The 27,885-nt window shown below is 42.9% G+C and overlaps 1 protein-coding gene across 2 annotated transcripts in view; it reads right to left on the bottom strand.

Annotated features, from left to right (window-relative positions):
- Positions 1–6,549: 6,549 nt before the first annotated feature.
- The window catches only part of LOC137340290 (uncharacterized), a 69,211-nt gene continuing 47,875 nt past the window's right edge, over positions 6,550–27,885 (bottom strand). For both annotated transcript variants that reach the window (XM_068002708.1, XM_068002707.1), the window contains 5 exons: positions 22,967–23,092; positions 16,833–17,010; positions 14,521–14,613; positions 12,536–12,629; positions 6,550–7,810 (listed from right to left, as the gene is read on the bottom strand). In XM_068002708.1, coding sequence (XP_067858809.1) covers positions 7,771–7,810; positions 12,536–12,629; positions 14,521–14,613; positions 16,833–17,010; positions 22,967–23,092 — 531 coding nt within the window. In that variant the 3' untranslated portion in view covers positions 6,550–7,770. The remainder of the gene's footprint in view (positions 7,811–12,535; positions 12,630–14,520; positions 14,614–16,832; positions 17,011–22,966; positions 23,093–27,885) is intronic.

The following is a 27,885-nucleotide window of genomic DNA, read 5'->3' on the forward strand; positions in this document are numbered from 1 at the left end:
ACAAGAATGCATCTTTAATTAAAGGCCGATGCTATTAAAGAAGATTGATACATTTTAAATAGCATTATCAGAGATTTTTGACTTTGAGTAGAGTGCTTCCATTTCCGGTACCTGGGCTTGAATCCAGTCCCTCCCGATAGAATGAGTGTCCCTTTTTTGCTTAATGAAAAGGGATAATTTTCCCATTTTGTGCTCCTGGCAAGAAGCCTCATCCACCGGGAGCACATTTTGGAAACTCAGGGGAGCACACACAAGTTTGCAACTATTCATTTAAATGATTGGAATATTATGGCTGGGGCTTACTTGCATTTTCAAAATGAGTTTCTGGTGGGGCAGGTTGGGAGTGCAAATTTGGAAAGTTAGCCGTTAGATGTTAAAAGTTAAAGGTTTCAAATTCCTGGTGTGCAAAACTGTTCACAGAACAGTGTTGTTCACAAGACTGCCTACTGAGCAGCACGAACCATAATTTGATCTCAATTAGTGGTTTTGATTAGAAACAATCACAAGGATGGCCAGTTTAGGAAATGAAGGTGTCACACTACAGCATAGGGTTATTCTTCTGAGGTTAGGTTTAAAGTGCATTGTCAGGGTAATGCAGAGAGCCTTGTATTTAAGGGTGCATTTATACTATAACTGTAGCATTGGAGCAAAGGAGTTTAGATTCGTGCTGACGCTGCTGTTGTGGCATGAATGTAACTTGAATCTGCAGTCAAGGATCAACTTGACGCTGCAACAAGGCATCCTCCTGTTGGAGCTGGCCTCACTTAGCTTCCTTTCAGAGTCAGTTCGAGCCTTGACACTGGATTTACAGTCTGAAACTGCTTCACACTGATGCAATACTTACAGCGTAAAAACACTGTAACTTGTACCATATCTGACCTAAGAATGCTTGACATTGACACTAGCCCAATAGGCACTATCCCAAATAGGCACATTTTCCATTTCCCAACACTGATATCTCTGACATTAATGAGCTCCAAGTTTAGGCAACTATTTAGCTCATCGCAAACCTCGAAATAACATCTTTTACCTATTGTCTTTGGGAATATATTCAGCAATTTCTACCAGTTTTGTGAACTCCAGGTTACTGGAAGTGATACTGAGATAGTCTAAATCGATTTGCAAAGTTTTCCTTGCAGCATGTGAATCTGTGAAAGAGCTGTAAGATTGTTTGGGTGTTTTGTATGTAACCTCAGTCAAGTTGTAACAGGTTGAGAGGAAACTGTTTGTGGCATGTATACTTTGCCCATTTACCTTGTCTAGGCAAATACTGGGTAGTCTTACCTTTGTAATTTTCCTGAGGCTGTGAAACTATTTTTTATAATCTCAACTCAGTTCATATGGGCATTGGATATTGCATAGATCTGTTCAGACACCTGCATGTGGCTATCTGCCCCAACTAGGATGGCCTTCCCTTCTTGGACTTGCACTAGCAGTACCTCCAGTGCTGCAACCAAGAATGGAGCAGGCCTCCTCAACTTTGCCTCTGTGCTACTGAATGAAATACCATGAATTTCTGTAATGGATTTTGTGGCTGCCCAGCAGAAAATCACATTCCCTTTAAATAACAGCAGCAGCCCTTTACGAACTACTGCCACGCAGGATATCTCATCATGAATTAACCATTCCCAGTGCCAGCCCCAATCAAGGCTGGGATCTCGCTATGAATATTTAATTAGGCTGACCTCAGAAGGTTGTGTGCAAACCAATGAGGGCGAGAGGGCATTAATAAACTTGGGCATGTAATTGGCAAATGAATTTCAATATAGAAAAGTGTGAGGTGGTGCATTTTGGTAGGAAGAATAATGAGGCCACTTACTGCTTGGATAATAAGAGTCTAAATGGGATAGAGGTGGAAAGGGAGCTAGGGGTACAGATACACAAATCACTAAAAGTAGCAATGCACGTTAGTAAGGCCATAAAAAAAAGGCAAATCAAGCAGTAGGGTTCATTTCTAGAGGAATAGAATTGAAAAGCAAAGAAGCTATGTTAAACTTGCATAGAATCTTGGTTAGACCACACTTGGGATATTGTGCAGTTCTGGTCTTCATATTTTAGAAAGGATATAGAGGCATTGGAGAGGGTGTAAAAAGGAATCACAAAGATGATACTAGAACAGAGAGGATATCCTTATCAGGAAAGGCTAAACAGGCAGGGTATCTTTTCTCTAGAAAAGAGAAGGTTGAGGGGTGACCTGATAGAGATAATGATAGGGTTTGATAGGGCAGACGTAGAGAAAATGTTTCCACTTATGCAGGAGTCCAAAACTAGAGGTCATAAATATAAAACAGTCACTAATAAATCCAACAGGGAATTCAGGAGAAATTTCTTTACCCAAAGAATGGTAAGAATGTGGAATGCGCTACCATAAGGAGTAGTTGAGGCAAATAACATAGATGCATTTAAGGGGAAACTAGATAAGCACATGAGGGAGAAAGGAATAGAAGGGTATCTTGAAAGGATTAGATGAAGTAGGGAGGGAGGAGGCTCGTGTGGAGCATAAACGCCGGCATAGGTCAGTTGGGCTGAATTGCCTGTTTCTGTGCTGTAGTTTTGATGTAACTCGATGTATTGCTCACTGCACTCGTACTGCATTAGGACTGGGATCATGGGATCGGAAAATCTACCATATATCACTAGGAAACATAGCAAACTCACAGAGATCAGACATAGGACACACAATGCCATCAAGGAAATGACATACTTACATGTTCTTTGGAACAATGAGCTTATCAACATTGCCAGGAAAAATTGGCACATCACTCCCCCATTAGATCATAAGGGAAATTGGTACATATTTCCTAGGCTGGCAGTAATTGAAACCTTCTTCCACCCTACCTAGATTAGTGTTTAAAAATTACTTCCAGAGACCACCAGGGATAAAATAAATTTGAACAGGCACTTGTCATGTTTTTGATGTGGCTCCAGCCATGAACAGCAATCATCTATTTTACCAAGAATAAACTGGAAATGGAAAATAATTACAAGACAAGACAAAATGTCCCTGCAGGGATGCGTTATTGCAATGAAAATTGTGGAACGCATATGTAGGTTGAGATTTTGGTCTTCATCATTTTCACAAGAGGTCAGTCTTCCCATTCTCAAGGAGCAAGAAACAGCAAGATTAAAGAAACCATCAGGCAAATTATTAAGCGCTAGGCTCATCAGACAATACATAGGCTGAATCCTGTGACCGGAGAGGAGGAGGAAAACATTTTCAAAGTGTGTCAAAGGCACTTGCAGGTGTGTAATGCAACATTTCTTACTAAACCTTGTAATGTATGAGAATAGATTAATATTTGGCAGATTCTGCCAAATGACTACAAAACATTCACACATTGGAACTTACATATGACTTATATCCTGAAATAACTGACAACTAAAATAATGTAGGTACATAGATACACTGAAACATTAAAGAATGTTAATTAGTATATGTTGAAGTAGCAGGTAAGGCAAAAACTAGTAATCACAGGTCCATAATTACCAGCATGGGATAAATGTTCAGTACAATAGTGTAAATCATTCAACACCAATACACTGTGAAAGATTATTGATATCGACTCCCTCAAGCGCTAGTTAGCGCTGGGTTGCTGCAAGGTAGCTTTCTGAACTTTAAAACTGTTGTTAGCAACCAAAAATTACAATGAAAATGCTTGATAAATTTGACAGGACTAAGGCCACTAACGTTGTGTATGCGAGAATGTGTGGGAGAGTTTATTTGTAGTTAGTGAATAGAATACGGAAGGCAATGTTCAGACTGCCAGGCACAAAGAGACTCTAGAAGTTGATAATCCAAGTTGCAAACACCAAAGCTGTTTAGAAATGATTGTGGCAGTGACAGGTTATATAGTTACCACTTGAGCAGAACATCCGCAATTTCTGTAAATTAAAGTACTAAATTACCACTGGCAGCAAGACATCCAATCAGAAGCCAGTTGCCAAGATTCAAATATAGCCATTCCATTGAGCTCCTTTATATATTATAATATATGCTAATGATACAAACAAATGTGATATATGTTACTAGCTGTAATGTCAAAAAAATGGAGTCCAGAAAGAGGCAACATTAGCATCCATGATTATCTCAAGCTGTGCTTTTTATTCCTGGCAAAAATCTTCCCACGTATAGAATGCTTTCCAGTAAATAGCTAGATTGCTACAAATGCCCAAAGTAAGGGTATATGCAAAAAGTGTCTGAGCTTCATTGAACTGCGTACGATTGTCAGAAAAGTACAACCTGCAGTGACTTTAAGTACAAAACTCAAAAAGAAAAAAGACATGCTATTGAAAAATGTCTAATTTAGTCAAAGGAACAGATTATTCAGGAAGGCAAAACATTGACTCATTGTTCCCAGGTATCTGGTAAGTTTACATTACAGTCTGTGATTCCACGCAGAAACCTAATTCAGCAAAAGTAGCTTGATAAGCACTGTGCATAAATGTAAAGTAAGCAGAATGGCAAAACCTTTGTTTAAAACCTCTCAAAAAAACATGCACTCAGTACTGTATATATTAGGCAACCTGCTTTTACGTCTTTTACAAAATGGCATCTGTGGCCAGCTGCCTCTTGTTCCACCTCCTGCATGCAAGTAACTAACAGTTTAGTATATTCTGTTTTTTGTTGTCTCCTCAGACAATTGGTCATTTTCCTGCTCCACTCCATTTGTTCCACAGCATGCTACCATTTCTGAAGTCACAGTGGAGGCACCGGGAGGAGCGTGGGGCACAAATCCACTGGCAAGGGCAAGTTATTGTCTGCAGCCATGGAACAACATCCACCCAGTGACAAGTGACACAGTTTGCTGTTATTGGACCTTCAATAAGATCTGCAAAGTTTTGGGAGATTCCGTACTGGCAGATGAGGGGACATTTCAGCCACAAGGTACAGATGTTCCAGTCTGTGTAATAGGAGATTGCAAGATGCGCACTGATATGATTCACCTGCATATTATTATGTAGTTGTGCTGGATATGGTTTACTGAGCATGTAAGCCATCATGTCAATCTGCTCAGCAGGGCGAGTGCAAAACGTATGCGCAGGCCAAAGTTTGAGGCCCGGGGTATTTCAATGCCCGGGCCACATCTGCGTGCCCGCCCGAAACTGGCAGAAAGCGGCAGTTGGCTGGCAGGTGGGAGCAGAAGTTCGGAGGTCGCCAGCCAGCACCAAAGGAAGGCTCATTGGCAAGCCAATAGGTTGCGCGATGGTGCTTTGGGAGGGTCTCGCGGGAGGAGAGGGGAGTCCCAGAGCTGGGGAGCCTGTTGCTTTCCCTGTGGGCCCCGGAGGAGGACTCCTGCTCCCCCTGGCCCCACGAGGAAAGATTTCTACCATCTTGTAGGGCCTCTTCGTCTTCATGACAGCTGCAGCCCTGCTTCACCTGGAGGGAAAGCCACGGCGACTTTCCCACTCAGGACCAGGTTAAAGTGCAATCAGAGTCCCATTGACGTAATAGGATCCCAACTTGCATAAACTGATGAGGCTCCTGCCTACTTTCAGTGGGTGCCTCAGCCGCCTAACTGCAGTGAGCATTTATAACGGTAGCCAGCGGGGTTCCAGCAGGAAAAGGGTGGTAAGGCTGAACGCTCAATTTTAAAATCCCCCCACCAGGTGGGTGGGTTAAAATCCCCCTCGGTGCCTCTGTTAAAATAACAGACAGAGGAAAGTCGTGCCCGGTAGTTCCGACGAGAGGCTTGGTTGAATTTGAGGGACAGGCCACATTAGCATTAGACCGGCAGGCTGTGGTGAGAAATCGAGCACCCCGGAGCAGCTGGCCAGTTCTGAGCCATTGCAATATTAGGCAGCCGAACCAGCCTCTGGGCTTCAAGGTAGGTAAGAAGGAGGCGGGGGGGGGTCCTGATCGCTGAAGTGGGGGGGAGCAGAAGATGCAGTCGTCTAAGGTGATTATGTGGAGCCTGGAGGATCATTCCAGCTCCTCCCAGCCCCACCACAACGAAGAGGGTCTTAATTTTGGCAAGGCCGCCAGCTAGTACTGGTGGGAGGTGAACGGCACACACTCCACCTGGTTCAGGCCACAAATGGCAATCATTTTCCTATGTACGTCGTAAGGCCCCGATTAGCATTTTAAATGGGCCTACCGCCTGATTCTGGGGGATTCTCCACTGGTAGGCCCGGGGGAACATTGCCGCGGCCACAACGACAATGGGGCAGTAGGTCATTGCCCGCCATTTCCACTGGGTGAGAGGCCTGACAATTCAGCCCACTGTGTGCTAAAAAATGCCTTTTGTAAACTGCACGCAAGTTCTGGAGACGGCTACTTTTACAGACATACCTTATCCAAATGTCTGGGCTTCATCTCCCTCTCAGACTGACACAGCTTTTAAAATAAAGCCGTGCTGGAACGTTGGGATAACCTATAATTATCAGAGCTTTCAACATAAAGGTGGGTAAATGGATCTCAAAATAATGTTATACATTGGCAGATAGGTTTGATCTTCAGTCTAATTTGGTTTAAGTGACCTTTTGAAATGACATTTCATTTATCAGAAAGAGTATATTTAATTTTCATTAGAATGAAAAATGTTAATCATGTCATAGTTTGTCCTATTCACACTGAATATTAAATATTGTGGCTGGTAGGGCATTCAGCGGATGCAGATATTTATTTAGAGATCCTTATAAATCAGTGTTAATACAGAAATGATTGAGAATGGAAGACTTGAATTGCTTTAGTCTTCTGAGGTATAGTGATTACTTAATTATTAATTAAGAGTTAATTACATCAGTAGTTCTTCATTGAAAAGATATGTAGTCAATGCTTCTTAAAATTTTTGCTTAAGAAAAACTTGATATTATACAGGATTTCATCTTAACAAATCTCAAATGCTTTTCTACATATAATTAAAATCACTATTTAACTGAATCACTATTCGTTGAATATGGAAAATGATACTTAATAATTCCACTACCCAAAACATTAGCTAAATAATTAGATATATTTATGTGGGGCTGTGTGGTATCAACAATGCTAACAAGTTGGACTATCAACCGACAGACCCAATGTCAAATCCTGGGGGTGTATAGTCAACTTACTTGTACTTCCGGTATGGCAGAATTTACCAGTATCAGCAGAGAATGGAAGACTTGAGTTTACACCCTTGTTATACAGTCCCCACACCTATAGCGGGCGCATTGGTGTTAACGCGATTTACCCGTTATAAACGGTGGATGGTAAAAGCAATCTCACTGCTGGCTCTACTGGTCACTAAAGTACAGATTGGTGTGGGAAGGAGCTTCCGCTCAGTTCCTGTACTGACCTAGAGAAGCGCCAACAGAAAAGGCGAGTCTGCCAGCAAAGAGAGAATGGGAGAGACATATGGTAGCACTGACGCTTCCTGGAGTCCTTGTCGGGAATAAAAACTGAACATTACACATTATTAAATATGTTTTAAGCAGCGCCTTTGTAATTGATGCCTATGGTAATGACAAATGGTTAGTGCCATTTGCCCGATATAGGCGGCTGCCTGTGATAACCATGGATGGTGTAAGTGGTGGGGACTGTACCTGGATTTTGTATTGATTTACACCACCAGCTGCATAAATTCGACGCAAAAATCTTACCATAAAGCAACTGAATTCTACCCCTCTGTTTACACCACGAGGAAATAAATGCCAAAGTATTTGTTGGGTATACAAGTTCCAAAATACATGTATTTTCATAAGTAGAATCCAGAAGTGCTGATTTTATAAAAATCTATTTTTTCCTGAAGCTACTAGATTGAACCATTTGACCAGCGCAGAGTCCTCTTTCTGTTAGATTGTGTTAGCATATGCCAATTGTATCTTCTTCCTCCTGAAATAAAATTAAAAAGTTAAACTATCTTGCACAAATGTGTTAATTTGTTTTATTAGTTTAATTATAGAGCAGATGGCGTCTTTTGATCGATTGATCAAAGTGGATTATTTGACTGAAAGGGGTGCTCATGATGTTTGGATTCCTGAAGATAGAAACATATTTTCCTGCCATATACAGTGTGAATCCAGTCCAGATCTACACTTGCATAATATATTTTATCTGTATATAGCGTTGTCAATTGTATTTTTCAATGTAATGTTGTTAAGTTCATCTGAATATTTTACTTAAAAATTCCCCAATATTGCAATGTAACACCTGTAACTTAAAGCTGGCATTTTAAACAGCTCAGGAGTTCTTATGGAATTTTAGCTAATAAATATATTAGCTGTAAAAATTCAGGTCAGAGTTTAAGATCTAACAACTGGAATAGTGGTGGGGTAGCAGATGACAATTTTGAATCCAGCAAACAGATTACTACAAGTAGGATGAATATTAATCCTCAGCATTGGCAAGGGTAGATTGTCAGAGAAATAGATTTCTGGACTGTAGGGGACAAGTTCCATTTATGGCAACTGCTGTTAAATCACTGAGTGAGAAAATGGTTCTATAAAATATCTATGAACAGTAAAATTTTGTTTTCTTAAAAACTATTTACAGATTTCCCATCCTCGTGTACTTAGATTTTAAGTGTAGAGAAACATAAATAAATCAGTGAATATTTGGCCTAAAGAATTAATGAAGTGAGGGCTGCTGTTAAATGCTTTTCGATGTGAAAGAAATCCATGTTCTAATTACAAATGTATTGGTTGTGATACCAGTGTCTTCCATCAAGTCTTGAACAAACTTTGAAGTTCCATTGGAATGATAATCATTTGCCAGCATTAACATTATTAGGTAGAATCCATAATATTGTGATCTATCACTAATTATATGCCGAATAAAAACTGATCAATAAAAACTATCTGATTTAAAATAAAGTAGCACTCATGCTACTCCAGCAGGGCCATAATTTTGTGAATGGTTTGAACAGATTGCAGCTCTGTGTTACACACCTCCACCAGTAACCTAGCTCCACGACACAATGCACCTCTTAGCGGAGGGGTCAGTGACCAGGGGGCATAGATTTAAAGTAATTGGTAGAAGGATTAGGGGAGAATTTTTTTCACCCACAGGGTGGTGGGGGGTCTGGAACTCACTGCCTGAAAGGGTGGTAGAGGCAGAAACCCTCAACTCATTTAAAAAGCACTTGGATGTTCACTTGAAGTGCCATAACCTACAGGGCTACTGGAAAGTGGGATTAAGCTGGATAGCTTTTGGCCGGCACGGACACGATGTGCTGAATGGCCTCCTTCTGTGCTGTAACTTTCTATGATTCTATGATTCTTCTTCCGTTGCCTTCGCCTCTGTGCCCACTTCTTTGGCCAGGAGTCTCCCTCTCACACAATGGACCCTTTCTCCTGTCTTCACCTGGACCTCTCCCTCTGGCATCTTACCCTCTCTTGATCTTTTCATTGGGAACTGCCGGCACGACATTGGCCTTCTCAATTTCTCTGCTCCCCTCACTCACTCTAACCTACCTCTCTCTGAACTTGGAGCACTCCGTTCTCTCAGGTCCAACCCTGCCATTGTCATTCAACCTGCTGACAAGGGCGGCGCTGTTGTTTGGCAAATAGACCTCTACCTTGCGGAGGCTGAACGACAACTCTCCGACACCTCCTCAGACCTCCCCCTGGACCATGACTCCACCCCCGAACATCAAGCCATCGTTTCCCAGACCATCGCTGAACTCATCTCCTCTGGAGATCTTCCACCCACTGCCTCCAACCTCATAGTCCCCCAACCTCGCACAGCCCGCTTCTACCTCCTTCCCAAGTTCCACAAACAGGACTGCCCTGGTAGACCCATCGTCTCAGCTGTTCTTGCCCCACGGAACTTATTTCTTCCTATCTTGACTTTATTTTTTCACCCCTTGTCCGGCCTACATCCATGACTCTTCCGACGCCCTCCACCACTTTTAACAGTTTCCAGTTTCCCGGCTTTAACCTTCTTCTTTTCACCACGGACTTCCAGTCCCTCTAAACCTCCATCCCTCACCAGGACGGCCTGGGGGCTCTCTGCTTCTTCCTTGAACGGAGACCCATCCACCACCACCCTCCTCTGCCTGGCTGAACTTGTTCTTACGTTGAACAACTTCTCCTTTGACTCCACTCACTTCCTCCAAATAAAAGGTGTCGCTATGGGAACCCGTATGGGTCCTAGCTATGCCTGCCTTTTTGTGGGATACGTCAAACATTCTTTGTTCCAGTCCTACTCAGGTCCTCTCCCTCACCTCTTTATCCGGTACATGATGTGTTTTTAAGATAATGAAGAAAGGTTTCTCTCCCAGAATTATGTTCAAGTTCCTCTGTTTTTGTGAGAAAAAGAATTAATGGAACCCTTTGTAAAATGCAAAGTGGACATTTTAGAAATGGGAATGTGTTGGTAAAGGTTATAATTATGTATCCAGCATTTTGACTTTCATTTGTATTTAAAAGGGCAACAAAATCATCAAGATTATGGCAGTGCATATTGAGGAAGAAAGCTGTAGTCGCAGTTTCTTTTGGTTTTCCTTTTCTATCATCTTAATGTGCTTCACAATGTGTGCTGATCGCTGTTTACTCTGGCTGGAGAATGCAGACCCAAAGTTTATGGAGGCAACGAGATCCCACTTAGTGTTCTTTGATTGAAAAACAATTCTCTGGGTTGCACTTTTTGAGATAAATAAAGTTTTTCAGAAACTAAAAAAAAAGTGCCGTAACATACAGGGCTACGGACCAACTGCTGGAAAGTGGGATTAAGCTGAATAGCTTTTTCTCGGCTGGCACGGACACAATGGGCCAAATGGCCTCCTTCGGTACCGTAACTTTCTATAATTTTATGATTCGATGTCTGTATCAGTGCTACTTCCTGCTCTCGCCCCGAACTAGAAAATTTCAGCAACTTAGCTTCCAATTTCCACCCGTCCCTCCCTTGCTTCACATGGTCCATCTCCAACTCTTCCCTTCCTCAACTTCTCTATCTCCATTTCTGGGGATAAGCTGTCAACCAATATCTACTATAAGCCCACAAACTACCACAGCTACCTTGATTACACTTCCTCCTACCCTGCTTCCTCTAAGGACTCTATCCCATTCTTCCAGTTTCTCCATCTCCATCGCATCTGTTCTGGCGATGCCACCTTCCACACCAGTGCTTTCGATATGTCTTCCTTTTTCCTCAACCAAGGATTCCTCTCCACTGTAGTTGACAGGGCCCTCAACTGTGTCCATCCCATTTCCCGCACTTCTGCCCTCACCCCTTCCCCTCCCTCCCAGAACCACAATAGGGTTCCCCTTGTCCTCACTTTCTACCCCACCAGCCTTCACATTCAATGTACCATCCTCCACCATTTCCGCCTCCTGCAGTGTGACGCCACCAGCAAACAGCATTCTGAAGGGACCATTCCCTCCAGGACATCCTGTCCACTCTTCCATCACCCCCAACACCCATTCTTCTTCCCACAGCACCTTCCCGTGCAAGTGCAGGAGATGCAACACCTGCCCTTTCACTTCATCCCCACTGTCCAGGGCTCCAAACACTCCTTCCAGGTGAAAGAGTGATTTACTTGTACTTCTTTCAATTTAGTATACTGTATGCTCACGATGCGGTCTCCTCTACACTGGGGAGACCAAATGCAGATTGGGTGATCGCATTGCTGAACACCTCCATTCCCGTTCAGTCCGCAAGTGTGACCCTGACCTTCCGGTCACTTGCCATTTTAATTCTTTGTCCCACTCCCACTCTGACCTCTCTGTCTTCGGCCTCCTGCAATGTTCCAATGAAGTTCAACAGAAGCTTGAGGAACAGCACCTCATCTTTCGATTAGGCACTTTACAACCTTCTGGACTCAACATTGATTTCAATAACTTCAGATCATAACCACTGTTTCCATTTTTTCAGACAGCAGGTGCTGGTAATGGTTCTGCTGTTGTCATTTACAGCTCCTCTAGACCCATATTTTGTTTCTTTAATAAAAACAGAAAATGCTGGAAATACTCAGCAAGTCAGGCAGCATCTGTGGAGATAGAACCAGAGTTAACGTTTCAGGTTGATGACCTTTCCTCAGAACTGTTTCTTTACTTGTCCTATTACCACCTTCCTTGCTTTGGACCATCATCCTTTTTGTCATTTAATCAGTCCTGGCCTCCACCCTATCACAGACCTTCCCTTTTGTTCTTTCCTCCCCTCCCCTTCCTCCCCGCCTTTGCCTGGCTCTGTATTTACTTAAAAACTGTTAAATCTTTAACTTCTTCCAGTTCTAACGAAAGGTCATCGAGCTGAAACGTTAACTCTGTTTCTCCATAGATGCTGCCTCACTTGCTGAGTATTTCCAGCATTTTCTGTTTTTATTACCTAGTTCCACTTACCAGGCAGTTGGTGGTACAGTTACAAATGTAATAGGCTCACCAATCCAATTGTGACTCCAACAAACCTAGAGACAGGGTGGAGGGAGGCCATACTGGGTGGATGAGTAAAATGACTCTCTGACTATTTAACATTAAGCTTTGTATTGATTTAATCATTGACAACATAATAATTTGCATTTTCTCTGCGTTAACTTAGGTCCATAATATTCTTAAATATTGAGATATAGAATTAATTATAATATTTGCTGCTATGCCACACAGTTTAAAAATACTCTACCTGGCTATGTTATTGGCCAATAGTTTCAACCTGGACATGGTAATGAGGCGTCCATCTTCTGGTACAACCTCACAGGTTGACTTCAAGGCTGGCTCTTCAGGGAGAAAAACAGAATGTTGGTTCTACAATATGCCATAACATATGGAAGTGACTTATAACAAAGACTTACTAGTATTAATTGTTATCAAAGTTGGATAATTTAAGTCATCTGATAGAAATTTTTATAAGAGATGAAACTATTTAGTTTGTAATTCGCTACTTAAAAATTTATTTGCAACTCTCGTGCTTAAATTTGGAGTGAGGAAAGGGAAAGAAAGGGGAACTGAGCAGGAGGAAAAGATTTCCCAGAAGCCAGTACCACACTTCATGAAACTATTCTATTGTCCAATCTGTTTGAAATCATTGAATAACATTCTACTAAAGGGTTGAATAGGGGAAAGCCTGACACAGAAGATGGCGAACAATCCACTTTTAGTACACCCTTGATGAACTCTGACAGCTCGTAAAAAGTTTTCTAACCACAGGGAATCTAAAGTTTGACTAGTGATATATATCTTGAAATAGGACTATTTCATTGAGAAAGCTCAGTATTGAATGAAGGCTAGAAATGCATAAATATTCATTGGTATTGCTATGTTAATATATATTTAATTATTGAAATGCTTTATTATGCACATTTGATCTTAGGACTAAAATCATTCTCCCTCCCCCACATATACACAGACTGACTAAATTAATTACAGTGTAAATCAACATAAAACATAAAATGAAAAATGTGGTATTACTATAGATTTTTCTCCTACTTGCACAGTGAGCTCCAAGACCAAGAAACAATACAAAGCAAAAGGTGACATATGTCATCAAACTCTAAATTGTTTAAGAATGGTTGTAAATTATTCTGTTTTTCTCAGGCAATTGGTGTCAAGAATTCCTCTCTGTGGAGAGCCTATGTAAGAAATGAAAGTACCATGTGAAATCCCAATGACAAGTTAGGAATATCACAGCATATCTTGGTGAGAAAGTGTGGCAGTAAATCTCTGTGAGCTACAAGCACAAGGCGGTGAATCACTTTTGCAAATGAGAGTACTGTGGCAGATTATGAAAAACTAAAAGCAAGGTAACTCTATATGAGGAATGCAACAGCATAAAGCCTGTGTAAAACATGAGTATCACACTCACGTCAAGAAATGAGAATACCTGTGGTAAGTTACAGTGAGCAAAGACAACAGCACAGAAGTCATTCTGAGAAATAATAGATTGCATTCTCAAACTGAAAAAAATGAGAAATAAATGCCAGATTTCACTCAGTGAGGAACTGTATTTCATCTTAATGGCAAAAAGGAAACTAGACTGTTCAAACAGGATCAATTTTTATAGTATAGTTCTGAAATACTACAAAGAGCCAGTAACACATGGGCAACCGTAAGGGAATGATTGTAATGGGAGATTTACATTGGCCTGAAGGTTGTCCAGTTGTAAAATAAAATGTGCACTGCTCTGTGGTGTGTACTGAACCAGCTGGTCTCAACTGGAGGACAACATTTGGTCTCAGCCTACCCGGGCTAGATAGAAGGAAAAAAAAACTCGTGCAGGGATCCTGCTCCAGATCATTATCTAGTGACCCCAACTAGAAAGTGCACACGGGTGACAATAGTATAAAGATTGGCAGTGATGCCCTTTGTGGTTAAATAGATTGCTGATATTTAATGTCTAGATTCACATGAAGAATTTTGAGATACTGGATGGCCGTCAGCATCTGTGAAATTGAACCCCAATAAGACTCAATGGTGGAAATTTTGACTTTGAGTGATAGTGTAAAATGGGCACTACCTATTTTAAAATTGGGAGAGATGTATAACGGGCGGCTGTATCAATATTGCCAGTTTTACACTATCACCGAAAGTCAAAATCACCCCTAATAGTGTCTGGAGAGGAGGGGAGAAAATTTAAAATTAAAATGCATATGACACAATCGTTTCTCCTACCTGCCAGAAGTAAACTGCTCCTTCCCTTCCCTGGTATAGTCTGTAGACGTTCTTGATGTACTTCCTGTAGCAGTATCAAGTATGCTGTAATCTCTGGCAAGCCATCGTTAAGAAAATTAAATGTACGCCAATAAAAGAATACGATCATACTTCCATGTTAAATATGCACTTAAAAACGAGGCCACTGGACTGAAGTAAGCTATTCTTGGTCTGTATGCATGTCATCAAAGTGAGACACAAGGGGAACCCATTAGCTGCCTCTTGTGAAAGTAATTACCTTATCTGAAATCTTGACTTCTACCTGTTGCTTGCTCCTCTTCTCCATTTTTATTAGGGTCTTCTCCAGCCTTACTGTGCTAGTTCTGTTGAAGGGTTCTGCCTAAAATGCTATCTTATCTTTCTCTTTCAGACAATGACTGACCCCATTGTGTATTTTCAGCATTTTCAATTTTTTACTTCAGTTTTCCAACACTTGAAATTTGCTTTTGATCTCTACATTTGAAATACATTTTTTGCTTTCATGCACAGGCCTTATGGTACCAAATGCGAGTGGCTTAGCATTACCTAGTCTGATTGTAAATACCAGCAATAACAACAACAACTTACATTTATATAGCACCTTTAAAGTAGTAAAATGACCCAAGGCACTTTGCAGGAGCATTGTCAAACAAAATTTGATACCGAGCCACATAAGGAGATATTAGGACTGGTGACCAAAAGCTTGGTCAAAGAGGTAGGTATTAAGGAGCGTCATAAAGGAGGAGAGAATGCTGCTAACTCTGCTGAGACCAGGATATGCTGGGTCCTGGATATGTTGGATCCCAGACTTGCAGAGTTTCCTGTGGCCTTGTTTGAGGGTAGAACCTTCCTCCATCCCAAACAAGGCCACAGACTCAAGGAGACCTGCCGTAAGTTTGGAGGCTGGTGTGCCAAGTAAGATGAGGCATCCATCTTACTTGGCACACCACATTTGATGAGCAGATATGGGCTGCACTGGGGTGGGGGGGGTGGGCGGAGACGAGTTGGGGGCCCCAGGCCAGAATTGTGGCCTAGATACCTGAAGATCACTTGGGGGGGGGTGGGGGGGAGGGAGAATTTTAAATATGTTTTAAAAGCAGGACCTGTGGGGCCATGATCTGCAGCTTCCCAGGGTGGATCCTGCACCCTTCTGAGTAAGCTAGCTTTCACCGGTGTGCTGGCATCTTCAGTGGTGGGGAGAGGGGGTGGGGAAGGGGGGGAAGGAGTAGGGAAGCATGGGTGCACCTCCATATTGTTGAAGGCCTGTTCCTGGAGACCTCTCCTCTTGATTCTGCAAGTTCAGCATTGTGCCTGATTCCAATGTAACTACTGTGATCGCGCCCACATGGATTTTATGGGCCTCTACTTCTTCTGTTGATATGTTCACGCTGTGACGCTAACAGTCCTAGTGCTTGGCTTTGAACTTTGTACTGACAGAAGTTTTGAGCTTTTCCCCACTGGTAAAGAGACTGTGGCTCATCCTTACTCATAACAGCTGTCAGGAAAAAACCTTTGCCTCTGGACTGAAGTCAGTTCCCCAACAACTTCTTTTACAACCATCACCACACAAAAACTACACGCCATCATTGAGAACTGTAACATATGCTGCATTAGCTGATTCAGCTGGGGCAGCAGTTGGGATGCTGCAACTGACCTCATTGCTGCTGGGCTAAAGAGGTGATTTTGATCACTGGCCAAGGACTCTGCCTGGAAAGTCTGTATGTGTGAACCTCGGGTGAGAACAGGATCTGGGGTAACCCTCTGCTGTCGAATAGTCACCCAACTATCACTGTTCAGTTAATCAATTCATTGACATTCACTCCATTTAGTGGTGGTCATGAAATGATTACATAATACTGATTTTTTTTTAAACTGTGTGGTTTTGCTAAGTTCTGGTGTAAAAGGACGTGAACATATTTCTCAAAAAGTACATATATTTCAAATTGGGATACAGATTTTTCTGTCATATCATTTAAGAAAACCCACGAGGGCTTTTGGGAGCTATAATTGTTGCAATAATTAAGAAATATTTCCCAATAGTACGACAGTTGTATATTAATTAATCTGAACGCCAAAACCCATTTACAAGACAATGCTTAGGAAGTTGGCAGTCAAACATCTTCACATTGAGAATTGAGACCAATTAACATTCCTCATTGAACAGCTTTATTTTTTTCTGAAAGACATATGTAAAGTTGAAAGATCTGTAAAGTTAACAATCCTGCATATGCTGTTATTTTGTTATTGAGCGATTACAAGATACAAGATAGCAGCAAATTGATTTTGTAGGATACGCGCTGCACTTGGTAGAGAAATAGAGGCACTTTGCTTAGCAGCAATGGAGTGTTCAACCAAGACCTGCCTCAGTTTTGCATTGCACAGTGGAGCTATATTTTCAAAGGCCAGGGCAAATTCTGTGCTTGTTAGATAACCAGGCTCAGTCCCAGAATGCTGTAGGAGATTGGCTTCACACTGAGGAATATACAGGTAGTATTCAAAGAATAATTAAATCTCATTAGTGCTTAAAGTGTAAAAGTAAAACAAAAATCACTCTATTCAGTGAAGGTATTAAAACTGCTTAAGTGGCATTTAATCTGCACCTTTTTTTTTGTTTCAACTCGAACTATGTTGGCTTTGGAATCCATGGTCTTTGTGAATGTTCTGAAATTCTTTGATAATGCCTGGGCTAATTATTAAACCAAGCTGAACAAAACAATCTGGGGTGGTCTGGCAGCTTAGCAGTTAAGATAGGCTCTTCATAATCCTTTGCCCTGCCTGACCTTCAGAATCTGCCAGCCACACTTCCGATGAGTCTTTGTTAAATTTGTATTCTATTTTTACACAATTTCCTTCATCCTAAAAATTACAATTTTGAAATTTTCCCCGCCCCAACTAATTCTATTTACATAAATCTTTAATGGTGGAGTTATGCTACAGTCTTTTGAGATCTATACCTGCTTAAACTGATGCTTATTTGGCAGACCCGAGTTACACTGCTGGCTCTACATTACTCTCTAGTTGAGGCAAACACAGCTTTATACATGTGCACAAGCACACCTGCAAAGACCTCCACTCACGAGCTTAATTTTAACGTTAGTAAAGAGGCAATTGAACATAGGTGTCAGCCTTTGGTCAGTTGTGGCCGTCTTACCTGAATCAGAAGGTCATAGGTTAAAGCCCCACTCCAGACGCTTAAGCATATAATCTAAGCTGACACCCCAGTGCAGTAATTAGTAAGTGCTGCGCTGTTAGAGATGCTGTCTTTTGGATGAAGTGTTAAAACAAGGATCCCCACCACTTTCAAGTGGACGTAGAAGATCCCATAGCACCATTTGAAGAGCAGGGGAAATGTCCTGGCCAATGTTTAGCCTTCAACCAAAATGTGAAGCAACACCAATTTGCTAACTTCACATTCAAGTTATGTTATTCATGGTGTGTCACTGTTAAACTGAAATTGCATCACATCCGCACAACATGCGCAGCATAACTGGCTTATTAGAGCAAAAAATAAAACTGCACCAAATTGTCATCTAACATCATATTTTTATAGGAAGTGGCATAACAACAACAACTTGCATTATATATCGCCTTTAATGTAGTAAAACATCCAAAGGCGCTTCACAGGAGCGTTATCAAACAAAATGTGACACCGAGCCACATAAGGAGGTATTAGAACAGATGACCAAAAGATTGGCCAAAGGTTTTAAAAAGCGTCTTAAAGGAGGAGAGGGAGATAGAGAGGTAGGGAGATTTAGGGAGGGAATTCCAGAGCTTAGGGCCTAGACAGCTGAAGGCACGGCCGCCAATGGTGGAGCGATTTTTTAAAAATTGGGAAAGTGAAAGAGGTAGGAATTGGAGGAGCTTAGAGATCTCAGAGGGTTGTAGGACTGGAGAAGGTTCCAGAGATAGGGAGGGGCGAGGCCGTGGAGGGATTTGAAAACAAGGATGAGAATTTTAAAATCGAGGCATTCCTGGACTGGGAGCCGATGTAGGTCAGCGAGCACAGGGGTGATGAGTGAACGGAACTTGGTGAGAGTTAGGATATGGGTAGCAGAGTTTTGGATGAGCTCAAGCTTGTGGAGGGTGGAAGATGGGAGACTGGCCAGGAGAGCATTGAAATAGTCAAGTCTAGAGGTTACAAAGGCATGGATAGGGTTTCAGCAGCAGATGAGCTGAGGCAGGGGCAGAGATGGGCAATATTGTGGAGGTGGAAGTAGGCGGTATTGGTGATGGAGTAGATATGTGGTCGGAAGCTCATCTCAGGGTCAAATAGGACGCTAAGGTTGCGAACGTGAATGGAGAATGAACTCTCTGTTAACAGTCGACTTGGGGTCACCCATTTGTGTGACTAGCAAGCGACTATCGCAACAAGGAGCAAAGGCAGAGAAATGTGTGTGCTGAGAGCTGTTTAAACGGGTATAATCCATAGTCTTGATCTCTTACCTATTTCTTTTTAATTACATTTCTAAACTGCGCTATTGACTCACCACTGCAACTTGTTTTTGAGAAGTAACTTTTCTCATTAGCAACTGAAATACTAGTAGATAAACCAGCATTGAGAAGCTCTGTGTTTCACTGCTATTGATTGACAGCAGTTAAATGAAGAGCTAAATACTAGCCAAAGAGGGGATGATCAGGACATTGAGTCAGAGGAACAGAAGTGTGTAACTGATCTAGGCAGAATGACAGAGGAGGGATGAGCATGATATTGAGCCAGAGAGATTGTGAAGACAATGTAGGGATGAGCATATAATGTAGCCGAGGCAGCAGAGATAGCCATAATTGGAGCTCTGATAGCAGAGACAAAGCAGAAATAATGATAAGTGGATCTGGTACAATGTGTAATTGGAGTGAAATACGTTCAAGTCACCAGGGCCCTGATTTTCAAAGGAAATTGTGGGTGCGTTAGGGGCGGGGAGGCTGCAAAAATTGGGGAAATCCTGAGCGGATGAGGAAGCCGGCCCCAGCTCACCGACTTCCGGATTTCCCAACAGAAGCGCCCGTGTGCGTGTGCGCTTCCCGAATGCGGAAGTCCCGCTGGCAATTAAAGCCAGCGGGATGATAATTAAAGAACCAAATGTACCTCACTGAGGTACTTAAGGTACTTTATTTATAATGTAGTAGATAGTTAAAATGATTTTAAACTTGTCTGGGCGGCTTTCCCATGGCTTCCGATTCACGCCCGGTGAAACCAGGTGTGAAGGGCCAGATCAGGCAAAAATAAACAAAATAAATTAAATAAAAAACCATTGCACAAAGTTAAAAAAACAAAATAAACCTACCTTTCCACCCGGCTCCGATGTCCAATGTCCCCCTCTCCAATGTCCCCCTCTCAGCCCCCGATGTCTCCCTCTCCAATCTCCCCCTCCACCCCACCTATGTCCCTCTCTGATCTCCCTCTCCCCCTGATCTTACCCTCTCCCCCCGATCTTCCCCTCTCCCCCCCCCCGATCTTCCCCTCTCCCCCCCCGATCTTCCCCTCTCCTCCCCCCCAATCGTCAGCGCCCTCCACTCTCTGTTCCAGTGCCGGATGACGTCTCTCTCCCTCTTTTTCTCTTCCCCCCCCCCCATCCCCAAACCCGATGTTGCAGCTCCTGTCAGCAGCCAGCCTGTCAATCAAGCTGGCTGGCGGGCGCAAAACCAGGAAACAACTTTAATCACCATCAATTACATTGCGATCGTGCGGAAAAGGTAGGTTTTTTTTAAAATTCGGGTTTGCCACACGCACTTTCACCCCCCCACCTCGCTGTCAACCCACCACCATTTCAAAACTGAGCCCCAGAAGTTTGCTGGGATTTCATGGTCAAAGTGGCTTCACACATCACATGAGATCAACAGTCATTTCCACTCTAAGATAAAAGAGGAATTATCAGTTATTTGTTTTAAAACATGGTCCGCTAATTCTTTCAAACACTGGATTTATTTAGTACAAAAGTAGATTTTTAAGCCATTTTTAAGAAATGCATTGCCAACTAAGGTCAATGAAGTAAGGAGAGAGCGAGAGGAGAATGCCACAAAAATATGCCCGATGGAAAAGTATTTATTTTGCTCAAATGAAAAATGAATAGAAAAGGAACTCATGTAGGAATTTCCAATAGTCCAGATTAGTGCTTAATTAATGCTATTGTTATAACTGCTATGGCTGTGGGAGAACGCCATCTCACTTATTGCCAATCGTGTGCTAGTTTTCTCTGAAATTCAGAGTGTGCAGGCCTGAGTGCAGGCAAAATGATAAGTGCCATTGCTCATACTTGCCTGCCCATGCCCAGTTTCAGAGCCCCAGTGTGTGCAGCTCTCTTCGCCTGGCCACACATGTTGAAATCAATTTACTGCCACACCTTTGCCAGCCTGAGGTGGGGCTGGACTGACTGGTTTCTTTGCATATCATGATATTGAGGTGCCATGATGTACATTTGTTTTTGGGGGTTGTGCTGGCTGCAATTGGTTTACTGGAACAAACAATGTGAATTCACAGGCTAGACCCTATTTTCTGAGGGACTGCCGGGCAATGGTGTAAAGACACCAAATTTCAAAGGACGAATCTATTGTGATGTTTTTGTCCATGAGACCCACCTCCTGCTCCCTTGACCCACTAAACCATTCTCACTCTACTGCTGACCACCCAACTTTCCTTTTTGGCCCCCAACATAGCTGACATGGTTCCCTCTCCTCAAGTGCTGTCTCCCTTTCATTCAAAACTGCCATCATCACTCACTTCCTTTATAAAAGCCATCCTCGACCCCTCTGGGGGTAGTTTGTAGTTTGTCCTTACAAACTACTGTCCCATCTCCAGCCTCCCTTTCCTCTCCAAAGTCCTTGAACATGTTGCCGCCTTCCAAATCCATGCCCATCTTTTCCACAACTTCATGGTTGAATTGCTCCAATCAGGTTTCCACCCCTGCCACAGTACTGAAACGGTTCTAATCAAAGTCACAAATGAAATCCTCAGTCGCTGTGACCATGTTGCATTATCCCTCCATCTTCCTTGATCTCTCTGCAGCTGTTGACGCACACCATCCTCGTCCACACCTCTCCTCTCTCAGTGGGACAACCCTTGCTTGGTTCCACTCTGACCTATAGCCAGAGTAACTCCAGCAATGACTTCTCATCCCGCCCCTGCACCGTTAGCCCTGGAGACCTCCAGGGACCAATCTTTGACCCCCTCTTCTTCCTCATCTACATGATGACATCATCTGAAGACATGGGGACAGCTTCCACTTGTACACTGACAACACCCACCTCTACCTTTTCACCACCTCTCTCGACCCTTCCACTGTCTCTGTGCTGTCAGTCTGCTTGTTCAACATCCGGTTTTAATAAGCCACAATTTCCTCCAAAGAGAAAGACCAAAGATATCATTTTTGGCATTTGCCATAAACTCCATACCCTTGCATCTCCCTCTCCGCCCACTGTCACAGGTTGAACCAGACTGCAACCTTGACGTTGTATTCAAATACGAGCTGAGCCTCTGACCCCATAGTCTTTCCATTAGAAGGACCACCTACCTCTGCCCCTATAACATCACCTGCCTCTGCCCCTGCCTCAGCCCATCTGCTGCTGAAACTCTCATTCATGCCTTTGTCACCTTCAGACTCGACTATTCCAGTGCACTTCTGGCCATCCTCCCGTCCTCCACGCTCTCTAAATTCCAGCTCATCCAAAACTCTGCTGCCCATATTTTATCCTACACCAAGTCCAACTCACCCATCACTCCTGCCCTTGCTAACCTATATTGGCTGGATCAGGGAGGGTGCCGCTGATATGTCATTGCAGGCATTGGTGGCTTGCCTGAACTGTGCAAATAACCTTGTCCTGGGATTTGGGATGAGGTCTCCAGCCTGCGGCTATGGCAGCCAGGGGTTCTGTTCCACTCCACTTGCGTCAGTATAGCGGACCCCCAAGAACATCAGGACTTAGGTGTTTTCTCCATTTCTAGGCGCAGTCCATGTATTAACTATTCAGTTTGGCAATGTTTACCAACACACTCATTGGGGGGGGAGTATGGCTGTGACACAGTAGCAACATTTTATTTTTACTATTGATGTGTGGTGATAACAAAAATAATTTTATATTTTATCAGTTAAAATTGAAATATACGAGCATAGAGCAAGCCAGAAGACTGAAGAACAACATTGGCCAAAGTTGCAGAATTATTTTGATTATAAAAATATTTTTGTCAAGAAGTAAACAAATTTGGAACGCACTACAACATGCAAAGGAAACAAAACTGCCTGATCTTCTACACACAATGTGCAGGCAAGGTTTACAAAACTGGGGGAATGAACTCCTTGTGGTTTCTGCGTGTGGTGAAATTATGTATATATTCTCTGCAATTGTATTCACAATGTTGCTGCACACATCAGTCATAGTATTCTTTCCAGATGGTTCACAGATCTTTACTGTTTAGACATGTCTGTTTTGTCCTTACCTCTTCAAACAATGGTTCAGAATTTGTTAAAATGAGATTCAGAATATATTCCATCACTAGTGTTTTTGAAATGCGTTTCTCACTGAAGCTCAGATATCCCCTCATCATTGTCTTCATTTCATCATCCTATAAATGATTGGAAAATAATTGTCAATACCTAGGCAATGTCTAAATGACAAAAGAAAAAGCAAAGACTAAATAAGCTGATGGGTTGGGCGATTTCCTCTTCTCCTATTTGTTCACTACATTGTAAACATAGTGGGAAAGATTTCTTCTGATCACTATGGGGGCGATTTCAACTGCAGGCTGTTTCTCGCCTAAAAAACAGGTTAAAATTGGGGGGGGGGGGGCAACATCGACCAAGGCTCATCTAAGCAGCACACCCACTTGTTTTGGTGTAAAGCTGCTTAAATATACAAATCAAGGTTTGGCGCACATGCTCTGCCAATTTTGACTGGGTGGCGTGCAGCCTAACCAGTGGTTCTAAAAGGGACTGCTGGTGGCCGCTCAAGGAAAGGCCCAGAATTCGTTTGGGGAGAATTTTAGTAAGACAGAAGGAGCTGTGGTGCTTCCTCAGGCTCCACAAAAATCCCGCGGCTCGCTCCCAGCCCGTGTTCGATCCCCTCCGAGATCGTCTGATTTCCCGCGCTCTCACAACTAGCGTGTTGAAGCGGGCACCTGCTTGGTGCCCAAAGCTCAATGGTGGCATTCAAATGAACGCGAAAATTATTTAGGCCTCCCAATGCTGGCTTTGGGCAGACAGCATGGCCACTCTGCCGACTTCATGCCCGTTTTAGGTAAAAGTCGAATTTCTCTCCCTATTTCTAGTGAAACTGTAAATGCATTCTTTCAGAACACTGTCACTGTTCTGCTAGAACGTGTGAAAACCGGACATCTTTAAATTATTTTCACGAGAAAATCTTCCACCACGGAGTGATGGCTGAACTAATAATGTTCGTATGGGCTTGGATTTGTTTATATAAAATTTTATTTATTTGATGATTTGATCCTTAAATGCACATAAACAGAACCCTTTTGTGTAAAGCAGGAAAAGAAAAGTATCAAAATTCAGTCCTGATTACTGTACCCATTCTCCACTTTCACTGAGTCCATAATCTATATATTGATTTTATGGACAAAATTATTTAAGTAATAATAATTACTTAATAATGACATGATAATTACTTTACAGCAGCCTTCCATTAGTTCTCACAATGTGGGGTACTTTAGAATCCATTTCCCACAAATGAGGAGAGTTCAATCTCATTATCTGTCTGCTTGCATACGAGCTACTTACAGAATCACTCCCAATGGATATGAGCCATATCTTATTCTATAAACTTAGGAGCCCTGAAATTACTCTGGATGGATTTTGGACAGATCTGGGGCAGGCCAGAGCTTCTGCTCCTCCCATGGATGTGACCCAACCTCATCCCAAATCCCAGGGTCAGGGGCATTAGTACAATTTGGGTGGGCACCTATGCTATTTTCGGCACGAGGGAGTCTGCTTCAGTTGGGGGAGGAGTATTGTTATGATTGATTGCCATAGTGATACCAGCCTTAGAAATAATATCAGGCCCCATTTTTGCCAGGTTGAGGTCTTGACACATTAATATGGTTGCTTCATGCACTGAGGTAATGGTGAAAGAACTGGCAGCAATTTCAGCAAATGATGTCATCCCACCAATCCTGTCTTTTTCTGTGATGTCTGGTCTTGATTTTGCACGACCAAAAAAAAGTGGAGGCCCAAGTTCCGCCCTCACCCGCCCAGATAACATTGCTGGAATGCTGCTCGGGCTGCAGAATATCGACCCAGTGTTCTCCTGCCCAAGGGTTCGAGGGAATTTGGAGAGATGGTAAATGTGCAAAATCAAAGCCTTTTCCAAAAACAAATAGATCACACTATAGAAAAAATGGCCGCAACAGCCAGAAACTCATGATGGGAAGAAGCAAGGGGTTGTTGCTTTGGCAGTGATAAAGTTAACTCAAAGGCATCTTTATCTAATGACAAATGACCTACCAGACCAGTCTTGTCCTGACCACTATAGCACTTCAATGAAGTATACAAGGATGATAAGGATGGCTGCCTTTCAGAACTCCTCTAATAAAATTGAGGTCAAATGGACTACTGACTCCCTGCATCAGTGCCCTTTAATAGGAGCTAGGTTGTCCCTGTTAATCAGTGCACAGCACAATGATGTGCATTCTGCTATCCTGCATTTTGATATTCCTTGTTTGGTAACAAAGCAAACAACCTTTCCCTTTATATGAAACAAAAGATCTGAAGTGTGCAAGGGCTTAGTCTTATCTACACAGGAGCACACTGTTCTGTGCATACAGGAATATTATGGAGTTATAGAATAGCACATAATGAAATGCATTGGTATACCAGCATGCTGTGCCACAGGGTGACTGGAGACAATTTTGTGCCCACCAATTCCCTACATGGTAATTGTTATATTTGTATCTGTTAAAAGAAGTTGCTGATTGGAGACTATAAAGAGGGAGGTAGAATTGTTAGGTCAGTTACCTAAATTCCTCTCCTAGATTTATGGTGGTTGGTTACAGAACAATATTAGCAGAGTCCTGTAAACTGGTCACCTCCCTTCCTTATTTGTCATCGAATGGTGCATGGCATGAAGGGACTTGTGGGGGGTGGGGGGTGGGGGGTGGGGGAGACAAAAATAAATAATGCGGAGGAAAAAACAGAAATGTCAACTGACTAACGATGTCTGAAGAAACCAGTGTCAGGAATAACGTAAATATGTAAGAGTATGGGGCTGATTGTGTAATCCTGGTGCAGAGATGGGACTTCTGCTCTTCAGACGTTGCACCAGAGCAGGCTGGATGAAGGAGGCTGGAAGAGTCAATGCTGTCTCGCCTGTGCACAGAACCTGAGAGCAGGTGAGGAAGACATTTGCTGGTCTCCAAAGGTTATGTAGGCAAGTGTCCTCACACTTTGCTACGCTTACAATGTTGCCTTGCAAAACAGCTTAACAACACTTCACTGCAAGCTTGATGCAGCATCACAGTGAGAGAATGTACAGCACTCCGCAATTGTTCATCTACTTTCAAAAAGCACAGCCATGACCATACTTTAACAAGGCTCTCTGTTTCGCTGCTATGCCAATGCATTTGCAACATACCAGCAGGCCAATCAGGCTATAGAACTTACTGTGCCTACTTCAGGAGGCTGACTGAATGAAATCTGGTGAGGTCAGCCCAATGTGACATTAGTGAGTATAAAGTTTGCCGTGCTTCGTCCTGCCTTTTCAATGCCAAGGTCCAAAAATTGGCCAGGTGAAAAGTAAAGAATATTATCACCAGTTATCTAAACTTACTTGTGAGTACGTCACTTGGAAACTATCAGGTCAGTGCGCTGGTGAAAGTGTTCATAATATTCCCTAGGTGCAGTATCCTCTCTACATAATTGACAGTTTGAAAAGATCAGTACAGGGGAATGTACAAAATTGTAGCTTAGAGGTATGATATGTGTTATTGATGAGTCTGTTTGAAGTTTGAGTTTAAATTTCAGCTGCAGTAATGAAGAAACCAGATGTAATTAATTTTCTGACACCTCTGTACGTTTTTATCCTTGTACAAGTTATATCCTTTAGCTGATCTGGAAGAAGCTTAAAATGGCAGCAAATCATCAAGTTACATCAAAACCATAGCACAGGAACAGGCCAATCGGCCCAACTAGTCTGTGCCGGTGTTTATGCTCCACACGAGCCTCCTCTCTCCCTACTTCATCTAACGCTAACAGGATATCCTACTATTCCTTTCTCCTCATACGCTTATGTGCTTATTTAGCTTCCCCTTAAATGCATCTATGCTATTTGCCTCAACTACTCCTTGTGGAAGCATGTTCCACATTCTCACCACTCTTTGGGTAAAGAAGTTTCCCCTGAATTCCCTCTTGGATAGTGAACACTGTTAAAAGCAGTCTATTCAATAATCTCCATGCAACAAACAACAAATCTGTGATTAATACCATAGCTTGTGTACACCATCATACTCAGAAATGCTGGGGGAAAAACTCGATAAGGGTTTTGTTTTGGGTGCGGGTAGCATGATGCGCTATTACCTGGTGCCCGATGGCCCTTACGCAGGCAGCACGTGAATTTCAAGCTGCCTGCTACTTACAATGATATCTCCGTGCAGCCTCTCAGGAGAATGAAGAAGTCGGAAATGGGGCATGCTCAGCGCACATCATCAGCAGCCTGCACCTCTTAAAGGTGCAGGTGCATATTTTAAATGGGACTTGCACAGTCCACTAGGAGGAGGGAAAGATGGCCGCAAGGGTGGCAGGATTACGCGAGAGAGGGCCCCACGCTACTCTGATGATGCACTGGAGGCCCTGGTGGAAGGGGCGGACGAAAGGAGGGCCAACATGTATCCTCAGGGTGGCAGGAGACCCTCCAGACTGCAGCTCCACAGGCATTGGCAGGCTGTGGCACAGGAAGTAAATGCCAGGAGCATGGCACCACGCATGTGGGTGCAGTGCCGAAAGAAGTTCAGTGATTTGACAGAGTAGTCAAGGTGAGTGAATGCAAGCGTCAAGTGGCACATCCTACCAACTGTATCACTGCTCCACGTATCACACTCCCTGTCATCCACCCACCAACAAACACTGCCCATCCATACGCAATACTACACTTGGCATGCTGCATCTCACCCGCACATAGTACTACACTTGCAGGCTACACAACCACCACTCACAGATCACACACACTGGAAGCTATTCGACAGGAACATCAGCCACACACCTTGCAGGATACTCACTGACACACTTTCCTCTGTCTTGCTGGAGAAGGTAGTGCATAACAGCCAGCAACAGGAGAGACCTGAGGGTGGACGGGCACACTTACGCATCCTCACCCCCCTAGAGGAGACAGTGCTTTGGATCATTGGGCGGG

This window comes from Heptranchias perlo, chromosome 21 (genome assembly GCF_035084215.1).
Source record: "Heptranchias perlo isolate sHepPer1 chromosome 21, sHepPer1.hap1, whole genome shotgun sequence".
NCBI classification, from domain to species: Eukaryota; Metazoa; Chordata; class Chondrichthyes; order Hexanchiformes; family Hexanchidae; genus Heptranchias; species Heptranchias perlo.